The 18,576-nt window shown below is 36.6% G+C and overlaps 2 protein-coding genes across 9 annotated transcripts; one reads left to right on the plus strand and one right to left on the minus strand.

The window, feature by feature from the left end:
• The first annotated feature begins 3,001 nt into the window (after nt 1-3,001).
• On the plus strand, nt 3,002-4,747 carry Prosbeta1 (Proteasome beta1 subunit). Its single transcript, XM_053744927.1, has 4 exons — nt 3,002-3,104; nt 3,700-3,956; nt 4,161-4,295; nt 4,422-4,747. The coding sequence occupies exons 2-4, from the start codon at nt 3,704-3,706 to the stop codon at nt 4,697-4,699; spliced, it is 666 nt and encodes a 221-aa protein (XP_053600902.1). The 5' UTR covers nt 3,002-3,104; nt 3,700-3,703; the 3' UTR covers nt 4,700-4,747.
• Nucleotides 4,748-5,095: 348 nt separating this feature from the next.
• On the minus strand, nt 5,096-18,517 carry LOC128669799 (PHD finger protein 20-like). Of its 8 annotated transcripts, none has more exons than XM_053744916.2 (19): nt 18,332-18,517; nt 17,861-18,093; nt 16,961-17,320; nt 16,371-16,509; nt 15,901-16,175; nt 14,872-15,285; nt 14,059-14,495; nt 13,482-13,979; nt 13,064-13,158; nt 12,260-12,414; nt 11,811-11,971; nt 11,577-11,688; nt 10,599-11,354; nt 9,958-10,109; nt 7,629-7,873; nt 6,908-7,090; nt 6,406-6,527; nt 5,616-5,753; nt 5,096-5,285 (listed from the first exon to the last, which is right to left on the minus strand). In XM_053744916.2, exons 2-19 carry the CDS (start codon nt 18,090-18,092, stop codon nt 5,161-5,163), a joined length of 4,599 nt encoding a protein of 1,532 aa, XP_053600891.1. In that variant the 5' UTR covers nt 18,093; nt 18,332-18,517; the 3' UTR covers nt 5,096-5,160. The 8 variants fall into 8 exon arrangements, with proteins under 8 accessions (XP_053600891.1, XP_053600890.1, XP_053600889.1 ...); XM_053744915.2 differs by having other exon boundaries at nt 15,901-16,178; XM_053744914.2 differs by having other exon boundaries at nt 16,889-17,320.
• Between the last annotated feature and the right edge of the window lie 59 nt (nt 18,518-18,576).

Genomic DNA, 18,576 nt, shown 5'->3' on the forward strand with positions numbered 1-18,576 from the left:
CTTCATGCACTTAACTACTCAACCAATCTTCTACAAATTTTGCATAAATATAGTTTGAAGTGTGGAGAAGGACGTAGGGTACCTTTCATCCCGGAAACTAACTGTTCCCGTGATAAATTCACGCGGGCGAAGCCGCAGGCAAAAGCTAGTTCCCAATTAATAAAATAGATTTTTTTTTCTAAGTATCAAGGAATATTCCCAAAATCAAATACGGATTTGAAAACGGAAAATAGTCTACCAGCGACAGATTGACCGTTGAACGGAAGCGCCGAACAAAAGGCCATCTAGCGACCTTAAAATACATTGTAATATAGAAAAAATATCAACATCTGGCCATTGTCTCGGGTCGCGGGGGAGTCGCTATAAAATAAAATAAATAAATAGCAAAATGTCGCCACCGCACGCGTCATCATTCAACGCGGATTGACAGCCACTTCCATGGGTCGCGGGTAGTTTCTACACAATAATACGCCTACTTATAACGCTGAGCAACCGCGTCATACGCTGACTGGGGCTGGTTGATACTTCAGAATCAACAGCACGGATCAAAATAATTGGTAGCTCCCCGAAGCTCCTCTTTAGTGGACTTTACGGGATAAATGAGAAAAAGATAATATTTTTAAATGCATTTTCTTTTACCGCTGTAGCTTCTATTTTTTTAATGTAAACTAACTACCTATCTACTTAGATTTTCACGAACATATTTTGGGTCCTTCGAACTTCAAAAAAGTGTATAAATTGCACTTGCAAATTTTACAATACCTGTTTGGTATTGTAAAATGTGCAATAAGAGATATGTACTTTTTTTATCAGATACATCATTCTGATCATTAATTTAATTACTTTATTTTTACGCGGACCATGGGCTTCAAGACATCACAATTTTCCTGGTTCAACACGAGGAAAGAGATCCAAGCAAGACCTCAACTTTTGTTATTATTATACTAACTACTATATATTGTACCTGCTTAAAATACTTTCATTTATTTTCAGATCTTCTCGTCTGTCCATCTTCACTCGTACATTACATTCATAAATTAATATACTTAGCTAAATATCAATAGGTAACTACTAATCTTCATTCTAAGCATCAAAATTCATTGATTCCAATATGTGGAAAAGATTTTTTAAGACGCGTGCGCCATCGTTTTGAACAACGGTGGCGAATCGCAGTTCATGAATAAATAAATTCCATATTCCTTTTGAATGAAAATGTCGAATAAAATAGTGATTTATCAAAAATGTCCAATCGTTGAATGCCGGTGGCCTTTATAACTTTTAAATAAACATCGTTTTTGGGATGACATACAAAATGGCGCGAAGCGAATCTATAGATTTTTTTAAAGTAGGTACCTACGTTTTTAGTGGGGACAAGAGATACTAATGAGTGGAGGACACCCACGAATGGTGAACTTGCATTTCTATTCTCTGGATTTTGAAAAATTGATTAGCAACATGGATAAAGGAACTTAGGATAACTAAAACTTAGAATAAAGTTTCATACCACACTAAGTAGGCAAGTAACCTACTTTAAAAATTCTACAATATTCGTCAAAGCGTTGAGAATTTTACTGATCAAATTCTCTGAAATAAAATAAAAGTATAAAGTTATTTTTTATTTTCTCTATGAGGTATAAGAGGGCGCAAAACACAATAGCGCTATCAATTCCTATTATGCATATATGAGCAAAAGCTAAAAAAGTAGAACATAGGAACTTAGTACTACAAGTTTTGCTAGACTCGATAAATAATTGTATTGAAAAGCTTTTTAGTCACGAATTTTGATGCCCATTTTCGGTTTTGTAAATTGTCATAACTGTGTCGAATCGAAAACTATATTACTTTTTATAAAATTCACCACATTATAGATTTCGATACATTAGGTACATTTTATATTTATTATAAAACAAATTTACAATGGTGGCGCTGGAGTGTGGTCTTGCAGAGCCATGCAAGTACATATGTTTTGTATCGCTCTGTCGACGTTAAATATTGTAAAGTGTGGTAGTGACAAAACATATTTTAGCTTAAAGTATGTTTTAAGTTTTTCACGTATAAAAGGGTAGAAACTGTGTTCGTTAAAAAGATTTTCGTGATCCTCTTTTATATAGCTATGTAGGTGAAGTAGGCAGATTTACATTGTGCCAGTAGATGAATACAGTTCAACTGGACTCCAGTGCCGGATTTATACTGGATGTCCAATCCAGTGTAGCGTTCGGTAATGTGACTATCCCCGGCACATCGCGCTCTGTGATACTAGTACCGTGTAAACGTGTAAACGTACACTTGTCGCTTGTCGCTGCACTCTGGCGCGTAGTCGTATGATGACGACGACGATGACATGCGTTTGCTTGCTGCACCGGTTTATTTATAATATCAAATAGCAAGTAAGATAGATAGTAGTGAAAAAATTTTAGTACCTACAATTAAATTATACAGACTACAAGAATGTCTATGGAATATAAATTCGCAAACATACCCCAACAAGAATACTTTCATTAAACAGAATAGAACATAATATTTAAATAGTGACAATATTTTATATTTTACTAGATTTATCTTTTTTAAATAGCCTTTGTTTTTTAATAAAATCACCCAAACAATGCAAGAATCCTTATCTTTACTTATTATAAAACAACCTACCTCCGCCGTTTGTCTGTTCAAGATAAACTCAAAAACTACTACACGGATTTTCATAATGTTTTCACCAATAGATAGTGTGAAGAAGAAGAAGATTTAAGTGTATAATTTATTATAGTATTACCTGAGCAAAGCCGGAACAGGCCGCTAATGACTACTAAAATAATGTAATCGGTTGGATCCAGTATCCCATTCCAGTACGCTACACACACATAGTGCTATATCCAGTGACACTGGGTTCAGATACTGGATCAATGTAAATCAACAGCTGTACTCCATTTTTCAAATATAGCCGAAGTGACGTTGACATAAGATAAGTCAACGTCATTTCGGCTATGTTTGCAATGATAGTAAAGTTTGACGTTAGATTTATGTCATCAAGTCAATCAAGTTTGTTTGCCGGAACGGACGGGCTCAATCGTGACTTTCATAAAATTAAATTCAGGAATTTACTCAAAAACAACGTAAGTTAATAAAATTTTTTGGTAATAAAGTTTTATAAATTAACTTTCAGAGTAAATAAGTAGTAATTAAAAAGATTCACTGTGAAGAACTTCGTAATTTCTAATAGGTTCTAAGTTGTGGTCTCCAAGGAAAGAAACGTGAAGGTTGTTGATACATAAAAACATAATAGACGAATTTATAATAATAATAAAGCTGTTTTCTAACGATTCTGCATCGTTAGAAAATTTCTTTCTTTAGAATAATAATTATTAAAATATCTTTGCTTGGCCAAAAGCCCGTGAAGATATATATATATATATATATATACACATAATAATAATTAGCCTTCTGTTACTGAGCTCAGATCAAGTTTCGATTGAAAAAAATCCTATAAAATATCTCTGAGCTCAGTGTGCCTTCTGGCAAAGGCCTCCTCCAACTGCCTCCAATGGTCTCTGTCTAATGCTACTCTTGTCCAGTTAGATCCCAATAATAAGGCTTAGCTCGTCTTTCCACCTTGTTATAGGACAAATTTAACTGGAAGACAAATAATGGGCACGAGCTATATAAATCACCAAAGCGTTGTCACTACACAGATTGTTTACTCTTCCACAGGGCTATGGCACCTACATTGACGGAACCTTGCGTCTCGGAATGGATGAACGCGCCCCACAGCACCGGCACCTCCATCATGGCGTGCGAGTTCAACGGCGGAGTGGTCATAGGAGCAGATTCCCGCACCACAACTGGCGCTTACATTGCTAATAGAGTGACAGACAAATTGACCAGGATTACGGACCACATTTACTGCTGCCGCTCTGGATCCGCTGCAGATACTCAGGCTATTGCTGATATTGTGACCTACCATTTGAGTGAGTACTTAAACATACTTAGCCTTTTCTTTATATGCAGGCTGTAAGCTATAGCCAGCTTATTTTTGTTTATAATCTTATTGATGACTTAGAGCCCACAATACACGTTTAAACTCAATGTTATCAATGTGTTTGAAATATTTTTATTTAGAAAAACTAATATATGTAGGTAATTCAAATTGAAGAAATTCTATGTATTTTCAGATTTCCACAAGATGGAGCTAGGTGAGCCCCCACTCGTGCAGACTGCGGCGTCAATTTTCCGCGAGCTGTGCTACAACTACCGAGACTCGCTTGTTGCTGGTATCCTAGTAGCTGGATGGGATAAGAAGAATGGAGGTAAATGTTATTTTTTTCTTTGAACAATCTTCCAGTCTTCCCTGCTGATCTGGGAGTGAGTGAAAAACATAGAATATGCCAGCTCTCTTCCCGCCCAGATTGTAAAATTGTGTTTTTTCATTTTAGGACAAATCTACTCTGTCCCAATAGGCGGTATGGTTCAACGCCAAGCTGTTTCTATTGGAGGATCAGGATCGACTTATGTCTACGGGTATGTGGACGCCAACTTCAAGCCTAACATGACCAAGGAGGAAGCTGTCAAATTCGTCACCAACACTTTGACATTGGCCATCCTCCGAGATGGTTCCTCTGGTGGTGTTGTCCGTTTGGGAGTCATCACGGAGGCCGGAGTGGAAAGATCAGTGATCCTGGGTGATCAACTACCCAAATTCTATGAGGGTTAGGTTTTGTATTTCCATATTTTAAAGTTATGTATAAAATTTTCAAAAGTATCTATGGTTTTGTTTTAATTCCTTTTGTCTGTGCTAAAGTTGGAAATAAATCGATAGAAAGAAATAAAATAAAAAATAGCTTAATCATACATTTAATACATTCAGCTTATACATTACATATATTTAAAGCCAGAATAGTTTTGTTTTGGTTTAACCATACTCACTGGTATATAAATTACATTTTTTATTACTTTGTTAAGTATACTTGAACAGAACACTAAAGGCTTCAGTGTCGTGTCCATTAAAGTTTCAGTCTGAAGCTTTATCTAAAGAATTTGTGTTATGTGGGTTGCAATTGTTTTAACCAATTCATCGTGAGACATTATATTTTTGAGACATTATCAAATGATAATGTCTCAAAAAACATCGACATCTTGTTAGAAAAAAATAGAATGATCATATGCTTTATTTCATTAACTGGCACCAAGTTCTTCCATAGTGTCCAGGTCCCTCATCAACATTTGTATGGTCTGCTTGGTGCGGGGGAAGTAGTCGGCTGTCTCGTCATCTTCAAATGATGGGTCTTGAGATTCTAGCTCTGAAACAATACAAATTACTTTATTTTAATAATTTCTATATCTTAAAAATGCTTAGAAATAAACTGCAATTACTATTAGCTTAGCTAAACCAATTTTTATCAATTTTAGTTTTAAAAGTAGAAGATCCGATTTGTAAGCTTCTTTAGACTTGTGTTTTTTTTATAACTTTCGGATTTGACCAAAAAAAATATATTTTTGTGATGAATATTAATTTTGAACGTGTATTAAAATTAAACGTTTGTCGAGTTTCCCATAATGTAAGGAAATTTACTTTTGTATGAGCTCAAAAGCAATGTGAATTATATATTTAATGAGATTTCTCAGCTCACCTGCCACCTGGGCCTCGATGGAGTCCAACCTAGCGTCGATGATAGCTTGACATCGTTGTATGTGTCGCAGCAAACGTTCTCGGCACGGACCGTTCTCTATAGCTGCTTCAGGTTGAGGCCCGCGGGGTAACTCTTGTTCTGAAACCAAAAACTGCATTGTTTTTCAGGAACACTTGAGTTACAACCCCAGCGCACCTTTAATGTAGTGACTTTAGTTTCGAAATTTCAATATATAAAATAATACTGCACGTTTCGTAGTGCCAAGGCACAACTAATCCCAACTTGTTGCCCCAATCTTCTTGAAAATTTAATTATAATTTTTGAAATTTTAATACTTTTAAAACTAAAATTGATAAAAATTGGGCATAATCGAAATCGCATATTTCTGTATAGCTAGGTTGTTAGCTCTGCAAACCCGCACATTAGCTTTATATTTTCATGGACAAAAGCTAGTATTGTATAATGTAAAACTTTAATACTTCCTAATAAAATGTAGCAAAATTTGCTATAGGCGAAAGTTTGTGAGTATGTTACTTGTTCACGTTCAAATGGCCAATTTTTATGAAATTAGGTGTTCAGATATTTTGGATTAACACATAGGCTACTTTTTATACCGAAAGTAAGCGATTTCCGTAGAATTTGGTCAAAAAGTTAGTCAATGTTATGTAATGCTTTATAAGTAAATGGCGCTACCGTGCATTTGTAAGTGTATTTTTTAAAATAACTACTCGTGGCCGTGCAGCTACTAAAAGATATGGCGGCGCTGGTGTGTCATAGTTAGTGTCCTCACCGTCCTGCGCGTCGCCGGCGAGGCGCTCGAGCTCGGAGCCGGACAGCGGCAGCTCGAGCGCGCCCGGGCTGGACACCAGCCCGCTCAGCACCACGGGGTTGAGGCCATCGCGCTGGCTTACTCTGAAAACATTCAAATAAATAAATATTGTCTATTGCACTCATAAATAAATGGCCATATTACATGTCCTTACCCTTACATATGCCAGTTCCACAGTAGTACATATATGAGTGGTTTTATTTACCGGAATGAAAAACCAGCAATGTTTACAAAATCCGCCAAACTTAGGGAAACTGTTCGACGACCGTGTGGTGCCGGCATTATAAAACAAAGTCACTACTGCACGTTTCGTAGTGCCAAGGCAGAACTAATCCCAACTTGTTGCCACAATCTTCTTGAAATTTAAGATATGTCTAGTTAAGAGTACTGAAAAGGAGGGTAATGTTTCTCCGGAAAAAAAACTTCCCGGGTGGACTTTTGATAATAAATGCAGACGACTTACCTGTCATGGTCCATATCAATGTTATTGAGGTCGTCGACCTTGATCCTCATGTTCTCCTTGCCGATGGAGTTCAACATGATGTTCAGGTCCGAGTACTCCGAGTTGAGTCGCTCCTGAGTCATGTTGATGTCTCCGTTCTCCCAGTCTTTGGCCCAGAGGTAAAGTTTTGGGTGATCTTTCTTACTGTTATAGAACAAAAATACAATTTCATTAAAGTTTGGCAATTAATGTTTTCGGATAATACGTCAAGAATAGCAGATGTGGATGAAACTCTTAGATTGACATATTATTATCATTGTAATTCATAATACCTTGCCTTTTGTTTGACAAAACTTGGTTCTGTCTACCCCGCATTGGATAAAGATGTGATATTATATTGGCAACGAGGGAATTCCTCAACGATTTACAGCAGACATGGGTTTTTTGTCAGTTATCAAATGCCACAAGAGAAATTTTCTGACGACAATAAAAGTATGTGGTAAAAATGTCATTTTTGTAAAAAAACTAGTTAATTACTAAAGTTTTGACCACTAATAAATACTTTTTCCAAAAATATATATTTCTAACACTCAAAACCGTGACACAAAATCAATTATCAACAAGGTTCAATCCAAGCGACGAATTACATTGGCACGCATTACTCGCAAGTCAACCCAAGCCGTTGATCAACTTTTAGCCAAGTGTATGAAGACAGCAATAAAGAGTGGTAGAGCACACTGACACAGCGACGTGGTACTTGACTTGCAGCGCGTGCAGAGCGTCCTGCAGCCGCAGCAGGTTGCCGCCCAGCTCGTGCGCCCGCCGCAGCCGCGCGTTGGTGCCCCCGCCCCCCGCGCCCGCGCCCCCGCCCCCGCCGCCGCCCGGCAGCGCGCCCTCGTACAGCCGGTCCTGGTCGTGCACGAACCGCTTCGAGCGCCGACCGCGCCACGGGTTCAGGCATATGCTGCACGTGTATTTCTCTGGAACCTGTTAAACACTTGGAGGTTAAAAGAGAGCACGTGAATTCTTACGTGAAGTAGATACTATGGTGATCGGCTGGCGGTGCAACTATGTATCGCGGAAAGTTTGACTAAATATTTTAGTAGTATATTGAATACTAGCTTTTGAACGCGGCTTCATAGCAAAATCTCAGTAATTTTTCCATGACGTTTTACGTCCCGTTTTTTTATTAACCACAAACGTAAATTATTTTTTTTTTTATTTACTATTACTGTTATTGACTACAAAAAGTAAATGTGCCAATTTTCAGCTTTTTATCTTGAAAATTGTATTAAGTCCCATACAATCTGTCACCTCCCCCATTGAGCGTTAATTTTCAGAAAAATCTATGACCGCGCTCTGCGTTACACTGCGTGCTCTGCGTCCGTCGCCGCGTGCGGTGTTCAACAATATAAAAGTATCTACCTACTTAAAATAATTCGGCGTACGTATTTTTTAATTTCACGATATTTAAGAATCTATTAATCCAATTTATGTGCTGTAAAGGACAAAATTTATCTTAGATAGATGTATTGTGTCGCGGACTTTTTATGGATCTACTAAAAACCTATATTTTTGTAGTACATTGTACGCAAACGGTAACGGTAAGCGTTTGTGAGTTTGTGAGTTTATATGCTATATACTTTATAATATTACTATGGATTTGTGAGAGAGAAACCATAGCGGGATTTAGAAATTTAAAATTTTTAGTGGCGCCATCTAGTGATTTGTTTCGGAAGTACAATATATATATCATTTTGTCTGAGCGAAACCATAGCGCGTTTTAAGTCTTGGTGGCGCCATCTATTATGTTTATGTTCAAAACTAAAATAAAACAAAATATTGAAAATTGATACCTTCTAACTATATCTATATAAAAAATATATATATTCTGTTTACAGCTATCTACAATTTTTTAAAGTAAATCGGCTCCGTGGATTGTAATTTTAATTTTCCTACGGGACCCTCCTCATTTTCCGGGATGAAATGTCTATAATATGTTAACCCGGGATTCCGAGATATTATTGATTAATTATTTTTGTGTTATAAAAATGTACAAATTTGGCCCTTCGTCAATTTTAATTTAGATTTTCAATTATCCTACGGGAACCTGACCATTTACCGGGATGAAACGTATCTAAGATGTTAGCCCGGTATGTAAGGTACCTAAATACCGAATTTCAAGCAAATCGGTCCAGATTTCGAGTGATGCGCATTCAAACAGACAGACAAAAAATTCCAAAACTATACTTTCGTCATCTATATCAGTAACTACTGCTAAAGTATATTCCATGAATTTAAAAATAAAATTGGCCTTTCTTCAATCTTCAATTCTTATTTTATTTATCTTCAATTTTATTATATGTATTGATTAAATGAGTCTGATCCACTGGGAGCAGTACCTCGCACACTTGGACGCACACAACCCGTTTGCTTATAATCAAAAAAGACTGAAAAAAAAGTTTACGCGTTTCCGGCTCACTACCATTACCTTTTATTTCGACTTCATTGAATCTATGATTATCGTATCGTTTTGTTATCTAGCCTGATGAGATGTTGGAAAAAGGTTCACCCTCGTCCTCATCTCGTCCTGTTCCTCCTTCGTCTTTCATAAGGGTCGATCCCTGGTACTCAATTTATCATTATTTTCAGCCTACTACAAACCACTGCTGGGTAGGTTTCTCATTCTTCACACCACTACCTGGTCCTGTGCCAGTCTCATCCATTGATGATTTCTCGTGGCCCAAACATTGTCATAAGACCAGCCCTGTATTTTTACCTGACAATTTTTTTAAATATTTATTTCTAGATTCTAGTAAGGCCTTTGATACGGTTTCAATGGTTTGAAACACACACCAGGGACATCACATACATATTCAACATCTCTATAAAGTCATATGATTGTCTAAAATATACTCTACATAAACAGCACAACAGAATAAAATAACAATTATCTTTGGGAGTACCTCAGGGATGCCTATTAGAACCATCCTCTTTCTTTAAACAAATGTTTTATTTTAGATCACATTTACCAGGACATAGCAAAATAAGTCATATTTATATCACGATACCTCAGACTCCTTCTGAATGTTGTGACAGAGCGCGTGTTGCCAACACAAACACAATTCACACTGCACCATTAGTCCGTCCTCTTCTCGGAAACCACAGTGGCAGTTTATTATCTCTTCTCGCTTCATGTGCACGATTTTGATGCGTTCACCATCTGAAATATAATATTGGTACGAAATTAATGATTTTACAAGACTTTATTTAAAACGGAGTAGTATTCAAATTTTAACTTATATTGTGTAACTGCAACATTTTGTTACGTCATTACATTTATTAAATGTTTATTGACATAACGGTATTTTAACGCCTTTTACTTAGCTTTTATTGAAAAAAAAATCGCCACAAAGGAGAAATAGACTTTTGTGGACCGCGTATTCTCCACCTAAAGATTATAATTACATTTTCATGTGCAGTATGTAGTAATGAATGAGCAAAAAATAATGCTCCACTAGTTGAAAAATGATTTCACGCAGCCTATAGACACTCGAGATTCCGGAGCCCCCACGCTTTTCCCCCTCCCCCTTGCCTCTCACGCATCTACACTAATATGATAAAGCCGATGAGTTGATTTTTATTTCAAGCACTACTTCTGTAAATATGAGGAAGGAATACAGGCCCAGTAGTTAATACAAATTTGACTCACTTTCAGTGTAAGTGTAATTATCCATATCCTTCTGGTGTTCCTCATTAGATTCTGACGACACCGGCTTCTGGTCCATACTCTTTGAATCAGGGCTCCCGGACCTTGGGAAACTCGATTGAGTGTCCACATCAGAATTCATGCCATACCACTCATCATCCTCACTTATAACTTTAATCTTATCAAAATTAGTGGGTTTTGTAACTGTATGTGTGGAAATAGCAGCTTCGAAATCTTGTATATCAATCATTTGCATCGGCTCCGATATGGCTTCCTCGATCTCTTCAACAGGCTCAAACTCGGGCTCAGCCCTTCGTACTGGCAATAAAACTCTGGGCCTTTTCAATGGTTTATTCACTAAAGCGTGTCTCAATTTTGGTGAATCCTGCTTAGGCATTTCAATGTCTTTCACTGGAGTTGTTGGTGTTTCTATCGGTAATTCAAGTTTCACTTCTTGTTTCGGCTCCTCTTTCTTTATTGTATTCTTTATTTCTTTATTGTGTATTTTTGCGATTTTGACTTTAAGTGTCTTTAATTCTGGTTCTCTGCCTTTTTGAAGCGGCACGTCCGTTGGTAATGCTCTGGCGGACGCCAAATCTGCTACTTTAGGCGTTCTACCCAACATCTTTCGGAGCTCTCTATGGTAATGCTTTATGTGCATTTTTATGAGGGTGTTATTCCTGAAGTTTTTAAAGCAACCCTCAGCTGGACAGCGGAGAAGATTCTCGATGATTTGTACTTTTAGTGAGCCGACATATACTGGAGAACGAAAAAAAATATATAAATAAATGCGTGTAGTCAAAATCGCGGGTAGAAACTTTTTTAAAGGCAGAGAGCATAAAATGCATGCAACGAGTAAGCCTCTTAAAATGTGATGAAGCTGCTTGATGGTGTGCTTTTTAAAATCTACTAAGTACACAATTATGATTTTCTGGATCCACAACTACACTAAATATTACATATATACAAAGATGAACTTACCGTAACCATCTTCTAAAGGCGGGTCACTCGGCGGGAGAGGCGCGGAAGTGTCGACCACCATGTATTCTCCGTCTGCTGATCCAGCTGCTCCTAAATGCTCTGCCGAAGGGATCTAAATAACAGTAAATCTCATTATATTATTCAGTTCATATCATATCGTACACATAAAACTTAACGCTCGTCAACGATTCCAGCTCGAGTACTGAATTTTTTCATTATTATTACAATACTGACTTCGTAGCCCTTCCGCGCCGGCTTCCTCTTCTTCTCCTTCATCTTGATCTTGATCTGCCGCGGCCTGTTCTTGAGGCTGAGCTTCCTCCGCTTCACGAGCGGCGACGTCGTGTTCAGCGTGCCGGCCGGGAGGGTCATCACGGGTATATCGTCTGTGCCACCTGAAAACAATTATATCAATTACTCCATACAAAATTACATTGACGACCTGTGTGGCGTGGTCGATTCCCGGTGCAGGCGAATATTTGGACTTGTATAGTTCATGATTTCTCTTTCACCTTCACGTATTCCCGGTTGTATCCGGGGATATGGCACCAAGGAGTCCGATGTCAGCGTACAAAAGTCGTTGAAGTCGTTTAAAGGCTCTCTATTACCTACCAACATCTATTGGCAAATAGTCGCGTACACACTAATTTGGAAGTATTCAAAACGACGGATGCAGTACGTACCTGGTGTGGTAGTGAACCAGCCCATCCTCCGCGACAGCTTGAGGTGTACTCCGAAGTCCATGAGCGCGTGCTCGTATTGCTTCAGCTCCTCATCGGGGTTGTTCTCCAGGTAGTTGCGCATGTCCGTCTTCGTGTGAAATCGACGGTTGTCGGGACTGGAAAATCAATTTCAACAATAATATAATGTTAAAGAATTTATTAGTTCAATGAAATTTTATTCTCAAAAAAGAACTTATGTTTACAATGAGAACTTACAAAATTTACAGTTACAGGACGGATGTTTTTAAATCATATATACAATTATTATAAAGAGATAAGCATTTGTGAGTTTTTATGTTTGAGGCGGGTAATCTCCGAAATTACCGACCCGAGTTCAAAAATTCTTTCACCATTAGCAAGGTACATTGTCCTAAATTGCTATAGGCTACATTTTATCTCAAAATTCCCACGGAAGCGAAGCCCCGGGCAACATCTAGTCATAATTATTATATACTCATAATTATTTAATCAATCGGTCAATAAATACACCACAATTATATAATAAGTTCAGTGCTATATCTATATACAGAATCCACGCTGGACACGCCAAGTGCGATTATCAAAAGCACAAGTGAATATGGATGGACAGCCCGTTGTGTAACTGTGGCATCGAAGACCAAAGACAGAACCATAGACCACATTGTAAAGCTATGTCCTAAAAGACTAATACATTACTGAAAATGTTTTATGATAGATTTTCGCATAGAACTACATCTATGACTACATTGACTACTAGTCACATAACTACCTCTTAGTTGTCCTCACCTAACTAAAACCACATCCCATTTCCCCGCCGAATGTCCCAGACTCCTTCGAACCATGTGTTTAGTCCAGCCCTCAGGTAACCGTTTATCTTCAACCTAGAATAACGTCGTTGATTTTGTAATATTTTTTGTTAACTAAAATTATCACTACGATTACATTCTACATACGATACACTAACTACTAAAACAGTAACTTAAATACGTATTAGAAATTCTAAAGTACAAATGATGTAAAATTTAAAGTACAATACAATCCCCTACAACACCGGTATTTAGTAGATTTTGAAAATGTTTTCTTATAATTTAAATTTCGTGCCTTCCCAAAAGAATCTAGTTGGTACTAAGTTTCGGGTACACGTGTCAAAAATTCCAATATAGTTACTTTATACAAATCACATTACAATAACAAGGGTACTTACTTGCACACTTCTCCTCGGCAGACCCCCTTTAGCTTCTTCGCGTGGGTCAGACTCCAATTCACACACTTTTCCCACGGGCTGGCCGTTGACCCACTTGCAACACCACTCTCCAGGCAACAGGAAGCTCTCGGGCATCTGCATGGGTCCCTCCCCCTCAACCCCACCAGTCTTCATCAACATCTGCTTCCTCATTTCTTCAACCTGCCGCTTCATCTCTTCCAGCTCATTCTTCACTTTCTCCACCTGCTTCTTCACCTTCTTCTCCTGTAACAACCTCAACTTTTTACCTTTCTTTATTTTCGACAACTTTTTACTTTTCTCTCTTGCTTCCTCTTTTATGCCCTCAATTTTAATTTCAGCTTTGGGCGACTCGACTTGTACGTGGTTCAAATCACCCTCTATTTTTGTAATGACCTCTTTTATTTTGTCTATGACCTCCTCGTGCTTCACTTCGTCTTGTTTCTCGAATATCTCAAGCTTCAGCTCCTCTTCTGGTATCTATTTTTTATAAACAAAAAGTATATTAATAAGAAATCGGAATATCAATAACAGCATTAAACACTAATAGAGTACTTACAGTCTTATGTGTTTCACCAACAGTTTCAGTTTTATCAACTAAATCTTCTGTTTTTATTGTTTCACTGGCAACGGCACAAGGTGAGTCCTTTTCGGGACTTGATTCATTGTTCCCAATAACTAATGCTTCATTTTCAATAGTTAACATGTCAGCTGCATTTTCACAAATAGAATTATCATTTACTGATGTTGATAAAACATTATTAGCAACTGTTGTATCAATCTGGGAATGGGTAACAACATCAAGTTCCTGTGCCTTTCCTTCTGTTTCAGAAATGGTAATTTCGCTAGAAGTTTCTACGATTTCATTTTCCACATCCATATTATCTTTAATATCATCTTTCGCCTCTGTAACTACAGATTCAGCAGCTGTGGAATCTAATTTATCTTTCTGTTCTAGTTCCTCGTTAACTGTTCCTATAATTGAAGCTACTGCCTCTGTGAATATATAAACCACTTACTGAATTGAGAGGAGTTCAACTAGATGATTTTACATATGTGTAAATTATAGATATCTTAGGTAATTTTTGATGTTGCGTTTTCTCTCCTAACCTTTCATTTGAATAGATTTAATAGATGATAAGGTCAGAAAATTGAAAAAAATATGTATGCTCTAAATAAAATAGATATATTTAAGAACATTGTTATAATTCATATACTGTAACAATGTAGCTGGGTCATTATATGAACATTTAAGTTGGTTAGAAATTCCATTAAACGCCTTTGAATAATCGTCAACACTAAAATTTGTTATATACCTATTGTTGATAACATTCAGAACTTCATATTTTTGTCTGTTTTACTACGTACTTACCAGGAATATCATTCCTTGACACCTTTTTCTTACTATCAGGTTTTGATGGGGTAATTTTCTTCTTTACGACCTTCTGCTTCTTCGGCGTCATGACCTTCTGTGGTTTTTCTTCTGGTATTTTCTTTCGTTTCTTCTGACCGATATTGAACAACTCCTTCACATTCAACTTGCGTTTCATTTCACGTCTCTCGCTCTTGGATCCTAAGTAATCACGGTTGGGGTCAAAAAGGTGTGTGTGGTATGCGGGGAGCAGCGGGGCGCCACTCGGCCCAACTCCGTGTTGAATTGGCGATGGGACTGAAGCACTTGGGGTTAATGAACCTGTGTCCACACTGAGATTCTCTTTGTATTTACACAACCTCGATACTGCGCATTTCCATTGAAAACCGTCGTCAAAAGCGATTTCGTATTTTCCTGTCAAAAATAAATAAAAATAAAATTATTATATAGTGAATTACTATCAGTTTATTTATTTGTGTCTAATTCTTACATATTATAAAACAAAGTCGTCGGGCGCGCCTGTCTGTTCGCGATAAACTAAAAAACTTCTGCACAGATTTTCATGCGGTTTTCACCAATAGATAGTGTGATTCCTGAGGAAAATTTATGGGTATAATTTGTTATGTTTTTACCCGAGCAAAGCCAGAACGGGCCGCTAGTTCAAAATGTTCAAATCAAAAGTTCAATTTAGGCCACTCTCAGATTCGGAAGCAACATTTATATCTAGCTGTTATGATAATAAAATATATGGAAATACTACAACTAATAAAAAAGTTAGATATTTACCCGTTTACAACCAAAATCTTTGAAAATTTTCAAGGAAAAAATAATATCTTTAGCAATCACTCTTCATGACCATACAGATTGTAAATATTTTTTGTCCTTTCAAATTTCGAAATTCAAATATGAATTTAATTACTTTTGCATATTCTTTTCAATATATAAAAAAAAAAACAAATTCGCTCTATGACAGCCATAATATGTCTATTCTACACTCTTAATCAATAAAAGTATGTTCTAGTAGTGTACCTTCACCCAAGTCCTTAGTAATAGTAGCCATGAACCTCCTGTTGTCCCGCCAACGAGCCAAGCATCTCTCACCAACAACAAAAGTCAGTTTAACTTTGTCTTCCACTTTCAACTCCTCTGTAACTGCCTGCGGATCTGGTATAGTCGCAGCTGCTGTCATATCCTGTGGAGTTCCTTCAGGAGCAGTGTCTATTTGAGGAGTTTCCCCTGGAAGTGCTTCCGATGTGCCTCGAGGTCTTAGCCGGGGACTGCTCACACTTATCCATTCATCATGTCTGCTTTAGAAAGAATTACATTTTCATTAAATCTTTTTTGTTTTATATTATTTGCTTCACAAATTTCCTTATTTGATCAGCATTAAACAAACATAACAAGACTTGAAATAAAGCTTTCAAATAAGTATTTGAGGCTGATTTCTAACATGTGAACATTATAGTTTCATTCTCTAATAACCCATACAAGAACTTTACCTCTTAGCTGGATTGTCATAGCGTACCAACACTTCCATTTCATCATAATCAACTTCCATGATTTCGGCTGGGTGCCAGAACTCAGCAAAATCTTTAGCTTCCACTTGGGAACCGACAGACAATGCCACACTACTGCTACCTGGAAAATAATAAATATTTGTTTTGTGATATTAATTTTTTTTCTTGAAATTTGAATTAATGGGCTGCGACATGGAATAGACATGTTGGTTGACTGCTGCCAATTTGTGACGCGTACATTTTCTTAAGAATGAAAACAGGCAGCAAAATGTACTGTTGCAAAATATCTAAGTTGGTTCCTAAAACAAAAAAATAGTACACAAATCATAATTAACACAAGAAAGAGACATATATACAATTGTTGAATTATCCCAAATCGACATCTCTTTTATTTCATTATCAGCTTTTATTTGTCACAATGTAAAACCAGCAATGTATCCAAATATCCAAATCCACAAAGTTCTGTCAACTGTATGCTATAAGGCATAACAAGAAAATACCTTTTTCAGGTGTTGACAAGCCTTTGATTTGATCGCCCCCATCTTTTTTAGCTATCCTTGCTTCAGACTCACTCAGAATCATATCCATCATGCTTGATGCTACATCCATGGTCTCTTCTGTACTGGATTTAATTTCCTTGACTTCTGCAACTTTCTTTGTTTCCTCATTCTTCTTTTCACTACTCTGAGCAGTGAGTTCTTGTATCTCCTTTTCTTGTTCCTCAATGTACTTTCTAATGGCATCTAAATTCTCCCCATCAGATTCCTTGCTGCTATTTAGAGCTTTTATTTCTTTAGTTTCATCATCAGTCTCCATAATGACATTGTCGGTTACAGTTTTACTTGCTACACTTTCAGTGTTTGTGTCATCAGCTTTGGAAGAATCTGTGTCGGTGTCCATTGTTGTCCAAGGAAATATTGAAGGTATGGAATCTGTAACATGTAATATAGAATTAAAGTACAATAAAAATTGTTATATCAGTCATGCAACTAGTACATAAACAAGGTAATATACTAGATAATTTCAAAGCATAAGAATAATATCTACAAAACTTTTAAGCTTATCTAATAACAATGTTATTTTCAGTATACTTAATAGACTAGAGTAACATCACAGTTTTTAATAACTAGGGAAAATAAAAATTAATTGCATTAACATCAATTGCTAAATATGACTACAAACACATTTATATCAGCCACCACTACTATTCTGTATTATTATGCTTATGAATTGAATAGTGAAATATCCTAATTTCTGCTTTAAGCTTTAGCAATTCTAGTCTACTTAAAGCCTTTCAATATATAATATTAATAACTCAAATTAAAAATACATAATATACATTCTAAGCAACATAAATAATACAAGAAATAAATACAAATAATTGTCCAAAAAGGCAGGTAAATGTTGCAAATAAATTACAATAAAATGAACATCTCATTCACTATGTAACTAAAGAAACTCTTATCAAATACCTGACTTAAGGACATATTTAGAATCCTTGTACATTTGGAAATCGCTTTTGCGGAAATGTCGCGAGCAAACATATGTCGTGAGTTGTATGTCTCTGATTTTAATTTTAGAAACCTCAGCCCAAACTGCCCTCAAGGAAACATCTTTTGGATACTTGTGATAAGTAACACCAATATCTTCCTTTCTAGTCGAACATGATATACAGTGTAGTATACTACACTTTCTCAGGACCATCCTAATGTATGATTAGTGTTAGAAAATTTATTTTCATTTAGGTTCCCATGCAGTTTTTATCATATTTGTAGACAATGTTGAACTTTCTTGGCCTCGTTTAAGACGCTTTAGATATGTTAGATTTGGGTTTGTGTGGTAGAAAAGAAAACAAAACTTACAATAAGAAGTATCAGCCGAATAAAATTCAATATTGTTCTTTGCTATTACGCCATCATTTAATTGTCATATGCAATACTCACTTTGAGATATATAATAATGAAGTGAAAACACTTATTCCTGTATCTAATTCACTTAACGCTGCTAGAATTTAGCTTCATATGCCGATACCACTTCAATATATCGGTAATTCACATTAGATTCCCAAACAAAACAAAGAAACCAAAAACATGATCTCGCCATCTTGCGATTGAATTTTGACTTTGACACCAGCTTTTTTTTCGCTTCTATATGTTGGCGATAATTTTACGATTGCTTTACGAATCGA

Source organism: Plodia interpunctella, chromosome 5 (genome assembly GCF_027563975.2).
Source record: "Plodia interpunctella isolate USDA-ARS_2022_Savannah chromosome 5, ilPloInte3.2, whole genome shotgun sequence".
In the NCBI taxonomy this organism is placed as follows: Eukaryota; Metazoa; Arthropoda; class Insecta; order Lepidoptera; family Pyralidae; genus Plodia; species Plodia interpunctella.